The sequence below is a fragment of the Oncorhynchus keta genome, chromosome 4 (genome assembly GCF_023373465.1).
Source record: "Oncorhynchus keta strain PuntledgeMale-10-30-2019 chromosome 4, Oket_V2, whole genome shotgun sequence".
NCBI lineage: Eukaryota > Metazoa > Chordata > Actinopteri > Salmoniformes > Salmonidae > Oncorhynchus > Oncorhynchus keta.
The window spans coordinates 25,932,544-25,948,844 of NC_068424.1; the positions used below are offsets into that span (position 1 = coordinate 25,932,544).

At 40.2% G+C, this 16,301-nt stretch overlaps 1 protein-coding gene across 2 annotated transcripts in view; it reads right to left on the reverse strand.

The window, feature by feature from the left end:
* Positions 1-16,301, reverse strand: part of LOC118371925 (uncharacterized) — an 82,600-nt gene that overhangs the window by 57,852 nt on the left and 8,447 nt on the right. The window contains exons 1-3 of one of the 2 annotated variants that reach the window (XM_035757582.2): positions 6,460-6,772; positions 5,951-6,043; positions 3,694-3,875 (exon numbers count right to left, since the gene is read on the reverse strand). In XM_035757582.2, the coding sequence (XP_035613475.1) occupies positions 3,694-3,875; positions 5,951-6,012 (244 nt within the window). In that variant the 5' untranslated portion in view covers positions 6,013-6,043; positions 6,460-6,772. Of the gene's footprint in view, positions 1-3,693; positions 3,876-5,950; positions 6,044-6,459; positions 6,773-16,301 lie in introns of those variants that run through there. The other variant, XM_035757590.2, reaches the window with a different exon arrangement.

Sequence of the window (16,301 nt, forward strand, 5' to 3'; positions counted from 1 at the left end):
AGACAGGCTTGGATACTGTTCAACTTCCTTCAGTGAGGATATACAATTGGAATCTACAAGGATTCTATTGTATGCCGACTCAGTCAAACCATATTTTATCTGGATCTAATGTAGTCAACTGTACTGCCTCCAACCATGCAGCTACCTTAGAGGCAGAATCCTTGGAGAGGGCCTGAGAGCTGAACATGATAGATGGATCAAGTCGACACACATTCAAAGTTCAAATACCAGACATCCATGCTCATCACAGTCCTCAAGAGCACTGGAAATAATCTGCATTGATTTAAATGAGTACTGCACTACACAGTGGTTAGCTATCATGACCTCTTAACATAGAAATTGAACAGTAACCAATAGGTTGTTCTATATTAAACAATATACCTGTATACAGTATATACTGTAAGCATCACGTATGTATTCTACACTCATATAATGCCAATAGGTCTTATAGGCTTGATACAAACAAAACCTCAATATTATATAACATTTTCCAATTACTGTGGGTTATCCAGTTCCCTTAGGCCCTTAGGGTAAATTTGCACGCAACTGTACACACTACACTCTTTACTACTGTATACTCTGTTCTGCTCCACCCAATGGTACGAGACAGGGGCGGACTGGGACCAGAAATCAGCCCTGGCATTTCTAACACCCCCGGCACATTTTCTTCTTTGAGGCCCACGCACCAGCCCATTTTCTTCCTCAAGGCCCCATTATTAGCCAGGACATGAAAATGTTGCGTAAAAAAAAAAAATAAGACAAACCAAATATGTGAAAAATGGACCAGCCCATCTGGCAATTTCCCAAAATGCAAAATGGCTAGTTTGCCCCTGGTATGAGAATAACCGCTATCAGCCGCTGTCTCCTGATACAGCCAAAACCAGACACCAGGGCCCGTATCCATAAATCGTCCGAGAGTAGGAGTGCTGATCTAGGGCCTTTCAGATAACAATTGTTAAGATTATATGGCCAGGTGGGGTCCTGATCCTCGATCAGCACTCCTAGTCTGAGACGCTTTGTGGATACGGGCCCTAGATATGTCGCTATTGTTTCTGTCTTTTCCAGTCATCCTCCCATCTGTACACCTCCCACCCTCATCTCCCTCCTGATCCTGCCTCTGAGACCTCTAGTCCCCCTAGTGGTGGGAAGGAAGACGGCATGCTTCTATTCTGACCGGGGCCTATAATAAACCACTCGATATAATAGGATCCCTTTTATGTGTGGTTCTATTCCTGCTGTCTTTACGAGGAAGTCATGTAACAAATGAGAGCTGACTAGATTCAATTCAGAGAATGATCGAGATCTGAGGAGGACAAATGCTTAATGCCAACCTATAATTGATCTCATTAAATAGACCTAAGCATCAAAGCATCTAATCTGCTCACCGTGACTACTGTCCTCTGTAGCTCGGTAGGCAGCGCATGGCGCTTGCAACGCCAGGATAGTGGGTTCGATTCCTGGGACTACCCATATGTCAAATGTATGCACGCATGACTGTACGTGGGTTTGGATAAAAGCGTATGCTAAATGGCATGTATTATATATTACAGATAAGAACAGGCTAAATTAGAATAACTGTTCCTTTGTATGATTTGTTCTTCACTGTGCCCACCACTGAAGTTAGGATCCATTTCCAAGCTACTGTATGTTGCTTTGAGGACATCTGGTCCCTCTGTGATCAAATCCATCATCTGACACTTTTAACAGCCTTAGCACCTGTGATCTGCGTGATGGATAAACTGCCCTCTCGGTCAGGTTAATGGGGTTAAAGGGTGCCCGAAAGTTGCCACCATGCAAAGAGTTGAGAGGTCAGGGAAGTGCATCAGGCTATGTGAGCTTTGACCCTGCTTCAGTGCCATAGAGAAAAGGACAGCAGAGTACATCAGTCCTGCTCCTGCCTTCCTCCAAGCTAATTGGTCAATTGGTCAAATCTACAGTATACCTGTTCACCCCAATCCATTCCAAAGCCCAAAAGACACTGATGTGATTGTGATTGCTGTTGCATCCTCAAAGGAATTCCCTTGAATGAGGCAATTTATGTTCATTGCCCCTGTGCCCCATTCACCCTTCAGCAGGTAGAATCCCTGTTCATAATAAAGGCAAAAAAAGCATTGGGGTTGAGCATGTGTTTTGTTTTAGATCTCTCTCTCTCTCTCTGTCTCTCTTTCTCTCTCTCTTTCTCGTGTTTCATTTGAGCTCTCTCTCTCTCGTGTTTCGTTTGAGCTCGCTCTCTCTCTCTCTCACTTACTCTCTCTCTCTCTCTCTCTCTCTCTCTCTCTCTCTCTCTCTCTCTCTCTCTCTCTCTCTCTCTCTCTCTCTCTCTCTCTCTCTCTCTCTCTCTCTCTCTCTCTCTCTCTCTCTCTCTCTCTCGTGTTTCATTTGAGCTCTCTCAATCTCTCTCACTTTCTCTTTCTCTCTCTCACGTGTTTCGCTCAGGTTCTCTCTCTCATTCAGCTGTTTCCTGAAAGCTTTGTTTTGACCTCAGTGCCATGGGGGCCACGGGCCCACAAAATGTTTTTAGGTCTTTTTCTGAAGTGCCCCATAAATATTTGAACGCTCTGTGGATGAGGAGTAACGAGGGAATAGAGAGAGCGAAAAAGAGCCAGACACTCGAAACACACTGATGATAGATGTTGCTGGAACGCACCCGCCTGTTTTCGCTATTGTTTGAATACGCAAGAGACTTGAGGGGAAAGTAACGACTTAAAAGAGAGAAAGAACATTATCAGGTCATCTGGCAGAGAGGAAAACATCTTTCCCCACTTTAAAGTATTCCAGATTGTTGGTTGATACTCTACTGGAGGGACACTCTGTAACTCAGTGTAACTTAGTGCAGAGTATAAAAATCAAGTCCAGAGCATATAAATCAGGGTTGGCATCAATTCGAAGTGAAGGCAGTCAATTAAGGAAGTGATTTGAATAGAAAGCTAAAGAAAATCAAACAACTTTTGAAATAAATCGGTTCTACTTGTTGGGAAGTCAGCTGGACGCACGGAAGACCGCTCATGAGAGGCAAAACAAGAAAAGGGGAGGAAAGTTATCCCGAAAAGTATTTGTACAACGTTACAGTACAAGATAGGGGAGAGTAATGTTGATTGTTGAAGAAGTAGTTGAGAGAAACTAGAATCATTCAAATATACATGTCATTGATTACCCCTCGTCAATCCAACCAAAATGTAAAATATTGCAAATTAACATCAAATAACCTGTTCAAATGCACTTGTGTGCTAAATGTCAATTTACTTACAATTTTTCTTACAACCAGAATGTTCTTAAAACTATGCCTGCGGATATGTTGAATAACCATGTGTCTCACACAGTTTGTGTAACAAGTGTGAGACCCTGAACAGGATATTTCAATTGTAGGTCCAGGCAACCACACAAGCTCACAGGCTGCTATTGAAAAGACTGAGGATATATTCTCAGTTTGTCACACTGTGCCCAGGAGCTGAGATCTCTGACTTCATGTCTGTCCCTGAAAAGAGAAGAGTTCTCCTGAATGTACTGCTGAATGTATCTCCACTCATACACACAGACTGAGATCTATATTTTGCAGTCGACTACATACACTTACAGCGTAGTATAGTGTAGTGTGGTTCACCTGATCTATGTTGTGCTGTGTCTTGTTTTGTAGTGTACTGTAGTTTCTGTGGTGAGTCTCTACTCCCTATAAGGCACGAAGTGTCTTCTTACCTGTGAAGAAGCTCTTGACCCGGAGGTAGCTGACACTGAGACGCAGCACAGACAGTTTATCCAACTTGGAGATGATGTCTGGGGAAAAGGGCAGCATGCTGGCCAGCCGGTCCAGCTCCGCATTCAGGCGGTCCCGGTGCCTCTTTGACGGGTTGGACTTCTCACTCACCGTGGCCGGTTTCCTGGTGAAAACACAACAGGAATATTTTAGTGTCTTTTATTGTGACGGGTTTGATTCTAAAATATTTGTCAGGCTCAACTGTTACCAGAGAGATGTACTATGCTTTTGGGTACAGTACGGCCAAGAGTTATGGTTGTAGCAACAGAATATAAACAGGGAATCATTTTGTAAATCAATAAAAGATACTCATATTCTTTGATGAGGTTTATTAGAGTCATCTTTATGACTCAGTCAAACACATTGATATAGTGAACCATGCAATATGTGAGGTCAATATACATACATGTTTCATTCAGCAATTGCACACACACACACACACACACACACACACACACACACACACACACACACACACACACACACACACACACACACACACACACACACACACACACACACACACACACACACACACACACACACACACACACACAGGGGGTAACAGCATTGCCAGTGTCAGATAATCAATACTAACTCCAAGGGCTTGAACATACGTTTGCCTGCCAAGAGTGCTAGCGAACCGAATGCAAACCGATTTGACATACAAAATCGTGCGAAAATGACATCAGTCAGACGTCAACAGCACACTTAACGATCGGTAGATGAATGGGAGATCCACATTCAGTGCGATGTGTGCGACCCTTGAGAGAACCTCTACAGACACAGATGGGTTGATAGCCTCCAGCACCACCCATGCCTGTCCAGTGACTCAAATCACCACCCCAAACCGGTGCGGTGCCCGTCTCAGATCTCCACTGCGTGGTTACATTTACATTACATTTACATTTAAGTCATTTAGCAGACGCTCTTATCCAGAGCGACTTACAAATTGGTGCATACACCTTATGACATCCAGTGGAACAGCCACTTTACAACAGGTTCCCTTACTACTACCGCTGACCCCTTACTACTACCGCTGACCCCTGGCTGAAAACTCTACCTCCTCCCTGCATCGGTCCTGGTCAACGGGAAGAGAAGGTAGAGGTAATGTCAGCTGAACTCCCTCTTGGTTCAAAAGAGACTTGGTTCAATGTACAACTGCAACAAGCTGCAATAGGATTGTGACTTTGAGAATGTTGTTGAGGAAACTCACAAAGCTATTACAGCTGGTTGCCTTACAATTGTACGTTGAATCAACAGTGCTGCATCCTTAGAAGTTTGATTTCTGTCAGCTAGCTACCCCCAGTCAGCTAGCTACGCCCTGACTCTCTTGCAAGCAAACCCAGTGCTTCAATTAAACCAGTCACGCCACTGTTGTTTACTAGTCCAAACTGGAGGTTATTTCACATTTGTGTCAACCGTCATACTGTTTAAGCAATGTAGATCATTGATTGAGATTCATTTCAAATTGAATTACATTTATGTATATAGTGTTCTCAAATCTGACATAAATTGTAGCTCACTGAAACCTGTTGTTGCTGTTTAACATTTGAACTGTTAAGTGCTACAGTAGCTGACGGCTAGCTTGGTTAGCCTATACGGTCTTTTTCTATGGCTAACATTTGAAACCATCAGGTTTCCTATGAGTCATTTTAACTATGCATCACCTTTGAAAAAGTCTTGAACCACAAGCAACCACAATAATCTGCAAACGACTCCTGCCTGCTGTCATTAAAAAACATCAAATGGCACTGATTTTACTAATAGTATGCCCATAAGAATAAGAACCTCAATATCAAAAGTAACCTTTACATAAAATGAATTCATCCAAATTGATTATATCTATTACTTATAATTCAACCCAAAGCCATGTGAATATTCGATATGTAATAGCATAAATATGACATCAGCAAATCTATAACATTTTAAATTCGTCCAAACTTTTGCAAATCTTACTCATTTTGTTTTTTTTAAAACGTCCAGTGTTTGGTTGGTAGTATAACAGTAGCTAATGTATCTGCATGCTACTTAAATACGAAAACATCACACAAATAATAAACTACATTTTACTTTTTGGCTGCCATGTAGGCTATCACAACAGCAAAAAAAGTAGGAGAAAAAAACACATACAATCCATTAAACAACTTTCAACATGCGTCAAATATAAGATTATGGAGAAAACGTATGATTCTTAACTGTTTTTGAACGGGCTTTCTTCTTTTCCTGCCGGCATACATGCAGTCTCCCGGTGGTATCATCGTCTTGCGCTCCGTTAAGGTAACAGGTGCGCTACAGAGAAGATGGAGAAAAGTTTTCAGCGTCCCACATATGACATTGGCTACAAAAAGTTTAATGAACAGCCGAATGAACTCCATAAAGTACATTATTTTAAAGCAGTTCATATAAGTCTATTGATGCTATCAAGATCGGGTAATCAGAAAGAAAAGTCATAACAATAAAGAGGATAAATGCAATACTATGTCCTCAACAGTTGTAAAGACCGTCAATATTTTGTTTACACTGGTGAAACGTAAATATGATGAAAGGCGCAAATTCATAGACAAATCAAATCTATGCTGCCAACTCTCGCTACAATTATTCGCATCAAATACATAAATGATGTAGCATAATAAAACGTTGAATGTCATTTTTTAAAAAGGCTACTTGGAACAGAAAAAGAAAAAACATCAAATGAAAACACTTACCAAGAAGGTCTGTCAATATTACTTAATTCCAGTATAATGTTAGATAGGTCATTCAAATTGAATGGGTATATTACAGACGGCACTTCTTACGTGAACAATACTAATTCCTCGAGAAAATACAGCAAACGTCTACCAGAGCTCTGAACTGATGTTTTCAAAGCTCGAGGCAGATGTGGTTGATGCTTTATACCGAATTGAGTCGCCTTCACTTCCTCGCGTTTCAGGTGGCGGATTCCTCTGAATGACATGTCGAGCTCTTCGCACGCAACTGCCTCACAAACAGACTGCGCGCGCACACACATTAACACACATACACACACACACACACACAGAGAGACATGAGCAGCACAAGGGGAGGGATCTCACGCAAAGCACCACACTACAAATCTCTATGTAGCAGGGAGATTTTTACTGTCGAGCGCTGTCCGAAATGGAAAGGATATTTGGAGCAAGCATTTAGGAAAAATATATTGCCACTGAAATATCCATGGACACTTACCTGGAATCGTTTTGGATTCGCAAAACCACCTTTAAACAGTCAACTATTGCTGGATATACTATCTCCTCAACTTGGTTTGAATGGTGCGTTTGGCATTTATTCTAGGTTGTTTCATTCGAAGGATACGCCAGGAGTTTTAATGTTGTACAGTAATGTCTTCTTTTGTTTACTAGCCCATTTAATAAGTGCGTGCTGTGTTGTATTATGATGGTTTTAAAATGATCAAATAGCTTGAACCGGGGCTAGGCTATAGGCCCTATACAAATACGCAGCGAACGTAGAACAAATCCAAGCAGTCGAGTTCAGTTAGCATTAGGTCGCTGCCAGATGCTAAGAGATTTTATATAGTCTATACGTACATTTTGATTCAATTTATTGCCCCTTTGTGTACACAGGTTAATATTTATGTAAGGCTATATATACTGTACAAAGAGACAGGTTGGAGGGAGCAGTGAGAGACTGCTCTAATTTGGTCCATGACGAATCATTTTCGCTTAATTCAATTGATGTGATTGTCATATTGCATCTGTCTAGGTTTTTTTTAATCTGTAAAAAGTCTAAAAGTATATTATTATGTCATTTCTATTTTATATTCACTGATGAGAACTTGACGTTCACCTCATGTGTCATTAATTTACTGTTATGTAACTGACTGAAAACGGAGGCCTTTGATGTGATTAAAATATTTGAAACCAATTTTAATTAGCTCCCATGTTTCTTGTTCTTGACTTATTTTTCTCAACACACAAATGTTGTAAATGTTATGCAAAGGTTGTAAAAAAGACTTTACTCTGTCTTTGTCTCTCTAGCTCACAACACACATGCCATTAATGAATGAAGCAACTGCAAAGTAGATGAACACAAACATCTGTAAAGCAGATTTCAGATTAAAGCTCTATCCTCAAAAGGTTATCACACTGACTTATAAAACATGGAGTCTGACTTCCCAGAAAAAGGAAAAATCCTATGTAGAAAATGCACTCAGGAAGGCTTGCATGTGGAATAAAAACAGAAAGGAAACACACAGAGTGGATGAATGAATGAGGGATTCATCTTGTGAGGGTTCTACCACCATGTGTCTGTGTGATTTAAGTTAAGAGCGAGAGAGAAAGTGAACTCAAAGAGGAAGCTTGTAGGATACTGTACAAACCATTTAAACAACACCAGCTCACCAACTCTCCAGACAACGGCTTGCTTGACTGTAGTTCACGTGCCTGCATATTATATCACCCTGTGGGGTGAGAGTGGGAACCATCTTCATGAAATAAAGATCTGCAACAGGAAGGACTTGGAGTGCAATGCTTGTCTTCTGTGATGATATATCATGATAGACATTGGCTTCAGGGTGGTTTCCAGAAGTTGACAGGGCCGGCTCCAGGCATACATTATTAATTTTTTGAACAAATGTTTTTTTGAACAAATGTTTTTACTCAGTCGAGGTCTCAACTTACTGTTAAGAATCAAAATAGTAGAATACAGAAGGTGCAAGTTCCCGAAATGTGGTTATGTCAGCCATGTCCGCTAACAATTTTTAGATTGGTAAATTAGTCTAAACAGTTATCTAAACTTGTAGTAATCATGGCTCCCAACACAATCAGTCGCTGCTATAGCGGGCTTTAGAATCAATGTACACTAAATCCCACTGCATTCTTAACCATAGTCCCTTTAAGATTAGTCTGGGCTCAAGCATTAGTAAGCTCGAGTCGTTGTAGCAGAAGCGTGCCTTTTGCACACAACCTGGACAGTGCTCAGTGTATGGTTCTATACATGACATTAACCCATCCCATACTGCTGCCCCATTTTAAGCCAGCTGTCATCTGTTTTGAATGGAGAAGGGCTTCATTGATTAAGCCCTCATTTTGCATTGCCATTGATTTCAAGCTGAATGTTGTGGCAAAACATTCAGTTCTAATAAGCATGAATGAACATTTAGTGTCTCATCAATTGCAATGCATTGCAACTGCCATTCCTAGTGACCCACACAAGGGACTTCGGAAATTAACACTCATATTCGAAAACCCTTAACAAGCCTGGAATATCACATCCGTGAATGTTTCTAACACACTTTGTCCTGAGATTGTGCTGCAAAAGTGTCATTATGTTTCACTATTGTTTGATGTAATATATTCTGTATTTTTTTGCCAGTCAGTTCTGCCCCCCTCTTCCACCAATCTAAACAGAGTGTGAGTCAGAGCAAAGTGCATTGTGGGTTTTGATCTGAAAGTTAGTGTTCACACGATGCCACCCGTTGGACAATGACAGTTGTGTAATCCTGTTTTGGAGGGGGTGAAGATTATGTCAGCAGACCAGTGCATGCTGTGACGTGAAACACACACACACACACAGGGTAAACCTTTATGACAACTTTCATAACCCATGTACAGTAGGAGGATTTCAGCAAAATCCCATAGCATAATCCTTTTCTGTCAATAGTTCCCTCTCGGGCATCGTCGTGCTGATCTAGTTCTCAAACTGTGGGTTGGGACAGGGGTCCAGGTGGGTCGCACACCGGATTATATTTTTTTTGTGCATTGCAAAACATGTATTTATCTGAACTACATTTTTGGGATGGAAAAACGCTTTCAGTGTAAACTGCCGTCTATAGGACTCACATAAGTGAATGCAGCAGCCTTGGGTTTGACATCTATCACTGTTCAGTGTAACTGACTGATTGAATATATTAGATAATTAAAAGTAGTGGGCTGCTCCAATCGTGGGCAGCAGCTTGGTAGACATTATCTGCAGAACGAGTAAGTCAACATAGCACTATCGAGATGGTACAGGGCCTCTATTTTTATGCTATGTTGATTTAGTCATTTGGGGAGCAATTATTCAGCACAGTAACATAACCTGAGACATTTGCGGCAAGCATAGAGGCGTTTCTTACATTTTCTTAAAGAAAAGTTGACTGCAGCAAGACAGAAGGCATTGGTGACATTCGCTAGGTTTCCATCCAAGTGGCGACAGATTTTCATGTAAATATTCTAAAATCTGCATTAAAATAATATGCAAATGTGCCCACCAGAGACGTGTTTCCGTCAAAACGGACTTGTTGCAGATAAAAGTCTGTGCTGTGCGTGATGACGTTGGCGCACAGAAAACTTAATTTTGTGGTAAAATTAATGAACTGAAAAAAATATACAAATTAAATCAGTTTCCATCACATTTTCAACTCTACTGATGGGTTTGGTACGCGCGCTCTCTAGCCAACAGCTCGCAGATATAGTGCGGGTGTAGTCTACATTATGAGATTATTATGGACAAAAGAGCGAAATCATTTGTATTTGTTAAACGGCAGCCAAGAATCAATCATCATGTCACCAGAATTAGACCCTCATTATTTATTGGAAAGGAGAATCAAGCTCATCACCGTACACTTTCCCCATCCGGTGGTTCATTATCATTACATTATTATTAATATGTCATCTGTTGCCTAATAAACTGCATGATTTCCAGAGGCATAGTGGGAGGACCACATAACATATCATCGCGTGACTCCAAGCTTAATTCGATATGATGGTTATTACGGTATATCAATATTTGCGCATAAAAGTGTTTCCACCGCCATTTCTTTCAGAAGAAATGTTTAAGACACAAAAATATCCCAACTTGTTTAGCGTACTTTGTTTTTGTCAACATTTGGAAAGTTTACCAACAATTTGCTGTTTCCGTCAGGCCTGTCGTGACATTATTTTATCCAACACGTACTCGCATAAAAAGGTTGGATGGAAACCTGATTACTGTCTTCAAAGAACGTCTTACTAACACATTGTCCTCCAAAATCGACCTCTTAACCTTTGAACACAAATGTCCAACTTCTGTAAAAATCCACATTTCCAGAAACAACCATAACTTGGAAGCCAGTCATCCACTGGTCAGTCTTGAAGACTTGAAAATGTTTAACTGGAGCTGAAAGGTCAGCGGGAGGTTGACCACTTCCTCTTCCCTTCATCTCTTTAATCTATTCAGTGACACAACTCAGTAAAAGAGGCCTGTATGCAAACTCACATCAACCAGCACTCTGCAGGAAACTGTTGGAAGAGAATGTACATTATCTTGTATCTTTAGTCTATATTGCCTCTGTTCTATTTCTCAACCTTTTTAGTTCCATTCTGAGTATTTGACCTCATGTCAAAATGAGTAGTGCACCCATTACTTAGAACAAGACAATGATCAAGACTAGAGATTCACAACCAAGGACAGTGGACAGCAAAGCAACAAATAATGACTTGTGACATCTCACAAAGTATTCACAGCCTCAATGATATCCTTTGAAAGAATGAAAGCAAACAAAATATACACAGTACATTTATAAACTGATATTATATTCTACAGGCTTGTGATTGACCAAATGTGCCAGGAGCAACATAGTGGAAGTAAATCTCTAGATACAAGGTTAATGGGTTCAGTAAGAAACCTCTGGAGGGCATACACAATGTAGAGTATATAGACCAAGACTTTTCACTTCAAATTGACATTGAATAAATACCACTGGAATGACTAAAGAATAACTGACTAAATACAAAGAAAAAACATATTATTTGTATTGTTACCTTTAAATAGTTGTCAACATTTCGTACTGTACGTTTGCACACTTCTCTTTCATCTCTGCTTGTGTTGCAAGCCGGGTGCACTGTTGTGAATGGATCTAAGCTACCCTACCGAAGACCTGGCGCTGACGTGTTTTGTCTCACACGTTATTATCAAACAGACCACTCACTGCATGCTGTGAAGTGGTACACACACACACACACACACACACACACACACACACACACACACACACACACACACACACACACACACACACACACACACACACACACACACACACACACACACACACACACGCTACAGGCTTTAAATATTTTGCTGCCACTGCCACTCTCACTTACACACACACACACACACACACACACACACACACACACACACACACACACACACACACACACACACACACACACACACACACACACACACACACACACACACACACACACACACGCTATAGGCTTTAAAGCTTTTGCCTCAGGTGCCGTATGGTTTTAACTCCATTGTCTAGTCCTGTTAGTGGCTGTCAGGCGTGATAATAGAGGGGATCAGTTATTCACAGGGTGTCTGTTTTGATACAGCACTGGGCCAACATGCCAGGCAGTGCTCTGAGTACCTGGCACAAAGAGTACCTGGAACCTTTCAACACATTACTGTATACTACTGCTTTGAGATTCCAACTTGCTCTGCATGTCACCACCCTAAACTCTTTTAATATTTTGCATCCCTAAAATCACAAAACACCATAACAGTGTGTGTTTGTGTGTGCTGTATTTTTTTCTGGCTGTCCTGTAGGGTGAGATAATGACTTCAATAAATAACAAACCTCTATTAAATGTGATAATTGTCCATATGTGTGTGTTTCATGCACACACACATGGATATGAGCTCCAAGTGGCAGTTTACATTAGGTCATAACTCAGAAAGAAGAACCTAGGCTCCTGGGTCCTGACCCAGACAGACACCCAGTTTCCCTCCATCAGCACATTTTGCACTGACACACAAGATGACTTCCCCTAGTGGGTGACATCTTGGATCAAGTCGGAGGGGTCCTCCCGGTAGTGAAGTTGTAAATTTGGCAAATGAAAAACAAATGTGAGTGAACCATTAGAAAACAAACTAACTCAAACAGGGATGGAAGCAATTAAAGGAAGATCCATCCGGTGATGATGGTTTCTGTTTCTAATCTGCTCTGTTCAAAGCTAGATTTGGAGCCGTGGTTAAATGTCTTAATAAACTGGTTTATCAATTTTATATCTGATATACAGCTGAGACCCCCTCTGGGTTCACTATTACCAGCAGAAGATCTGTGTCAACCACAAGGAACTTTAGCTAAAACGTAAATGTTAGAATTAAATGGTTGGTGTATACTATGTCATACTATATTACACAGAAATAACAACTGTCTCTTAAAAAGTAATGAACTACATAGCAAGAAAATACACTTTGAGGAGTGACTCATTACATTTGTATCCCATATGTCAGGAAGCCCATACGTATGTCAGGAAGAAGCTAACTCATTCCAAATGTTTCTGGGCTGTCAATGGGGTCTTACCTCGCAAGATGATTTTGTATCCTAACACACCAGACGCTGAACGCTCAGAAGGAAACATTTTCGACACTAAGTCATTGTTTTCAATCAACACAGCAGGCCATAATAGTATCTGTGTTGTCTGAGAGTAAGACATCATAAACAGTGAAAAACATACCAGAAAGTAGTATTAGGGTAACACTTTATAACAACTTTCATTAAAAAAAAATTAATAGGCCTATTTCATAAATATTTTATTATTTGTACATATTTATAAACATTTATGAGCGTGTGTAAGGGTCATTCCACAAAATGAGTGCCTTTTGTGTCCCTTTTATATTTTAAGTAGAAATTGTGCATCAATATATACTTTTCTAAGCCTGTTACATTAAATGAAGTGCTCTTTAATATAGAACATATGGAGAATGCAATAAACAAATAATTTGAATAAAGGCTTGCTAAAGTGCCAAAATTCAGCATTTTGACATGTCCCTCCGTCAACACTGTGTCACTTCCAGGAACATTTCAACCCTCTTCATCAAAAGAAAAGCCCTAGTTATCTTGTTGCCTTGACAAAATCATCTCTGAAGATGATTATTTATTTCATGTTAGTGGAACAACCGATAAGCATTATAAGCGATGCAATTTATAAGCGTTTATAATATAAAACGTGTATAAAAATGCTGCTAAAATTGCATTTCTATGAACGTTGTTATAAAATGTAACATTATTTCCATATGGAAGCTCTCATATGGCAATGACAAAAAAAATCATGTTGGAGGGGTCAGGCAGTCACTAACGTTACATGTCAGGTAACACTTCACCAAACTTCAACAACTGCAAAGACTATGTTATATCCTGACTACTATGAACGAAACTCGAACTTCAAGTCGGGTAGAAAAGGTGACTTGTGAAACACGTTAAAACTCTCACACATACAGTCGGATTATTCAAACGCCCTTGAAAAACAGTCACAGTAGCAACAGTGACTGAAAACATGGCTCCCAATCAAGCTGCTTTAGATGCAGAAAATTGCTTACACATTTTATACAGCGATTGGAGCCCAAAATGGACAAACCTCAGAGGATACATTTCCACAAACTGTGTGTCAGAGATTGGGGTATCCACAGCAGTGGTCTCTGCACCTTTCCAAAACCCACCATCACGCCCATGCCCATACTGGCTGCGTGCACTGGAGAGAATCCAAACCTCTATTTAGTCAATGAACCACACATACTGTAGGACAAGAGGCATATGATGCCAAGAAAGAATGGCCATAGGCTTAAAGCAATGATTGGCACAGCTAGTGTGACTGTCCTGTCCATAATCCATTGCTATTGTCCTCTACCTAAGTCAGCATGAAGATCAAATGAAGCCCCATGTTTTCATCGCCGTGCTTTACCCCATTTCACATGTTGAAATGTTTTCAATTTCCTACCAGACCACCTTTTCATCAGAATTGCATTAACAATTTTTCTCTTCATCAACAACTTGCACATGAATTAAGGTGGTGTTTAGCCATTTTTACAGCTAAAAAAGTAATAACAAGTGAAAGACCCTCTGGAATAATAATGATATTGGAACACTAGTCACTTTAATAATGTTTACATACTGCTTTACTCATTTCATATGTATATACTGTGTTCTTTTCTACTGTATTTTAGTCAATGCCACTCCTACATTGCTCGTCCTAATATTTATATATTTCTTAATCTCATGATTTTACTTTTAGATTGTGTGTTTAGTTGTGAATTGTTAGATACTTCTGCACTATTGGAGCTATGAACACAAGCAATTCGGTACACCCGCAATAACATCTGCTAAATATGTGTATGTGACCAATAACACATTTGATTTGATTTGAAAGGCAAAATAAGGTTTTATTGATTGAAGTACTCCATCTAGTGGGCATTAATGGACACGCAGTGCAAAGATTAAGTAGGTTTAATCAGTCAATATCTTCAATAAGTTCTTCAACCTGAATTTGCCCAATTATGCTTGACTATGAATTAAAGGTACTTGTGCATTTCATTTACATACATTTACATGTAACTTTACAGATAGGCGTTGGCCTACATCACCAAAGACACAATGTGGTCTCATGAGAAATGTCTTTCATCCCACTCTTTTTAAAAGTCAGACATTAGGAAATATTGGCTTAAATAACTGATATATCACAAGGATATACTACTTCATCATTGTTAGCATGCTAACAGTCCAAACAGGTAGCATCATCGAGCCAACTTGTTAAGGGACTTAACTTCAGGTTTGACATATATACTGTCTCAAAGTTATATATCTCTAACTTGGAGTTAAGTCGCTTAGCTATGAGCCAATGAAACAATACCATTGTTGATTCTTCTAAAGCTAATTTCCCTCATTCCTACACGAAGCATACGTATTTAATCTACTGTCCCATGCGTAGGCCTATTTATTAATCCAATTACTACACTACTATAAAAACATAATTTTGATTAATGGAGCAGGCACAATTAATGAAGGAAGATTAGGAAACTAAACTGCTTGGAGTAACCCTGGATCGCAAACTGTCATGGTCAAAACATATTGATGCAACAGTATCTAAGGTGTGGAGAGGTCTGTCCGTTATAAAGCACAGCTTTGCCTTCTTAACAACGCTATCTACAAGGCAGGTCCTACAGGCCCTAGTTTTATTGCACCTGGACTACTGTCCAGTCATGTGGTCAGATGCCACAAAGAGGGACTTAGGAAAATCATAATTGGCCCAGAACAGGGCAGCACGGCTGGCCCTTAAATGTACACAGAGAGCTAACATTAATAATATGCATGTCAATCTCTCATAGCTCAAAGTAGAGAAGAGATCGACTGCATCACTACTTGTATTTCTGAGAAGTCTTGACATATGGAATGCACTGAGCTGTCTATCTAAACTACTAGCACACAGCTCAGACACCCATGCATAACCCACAAGACATGCCACCTGAGGTCTCTTCACAGTCCCCAAGTCCAGAACAGGTTATGGGAGGCGCACATTACTACATAGAGCCATGACTACATGGAACTCTATTCCACATCAAGTAACTCATGCAAACCGTAGAATCATATAAAAAAAAACTGATGAAATACACCTTATGGAACAGTGGGGACTGTGAAGAGACATGCACAGACACACGCACGCACACATGCACACACAATAACATATGCACTATACACACAGGTACACATAGATTTTATGTTGTAGATATGTGGTAGTAGAGTATTGGCATGTGGGCACATACT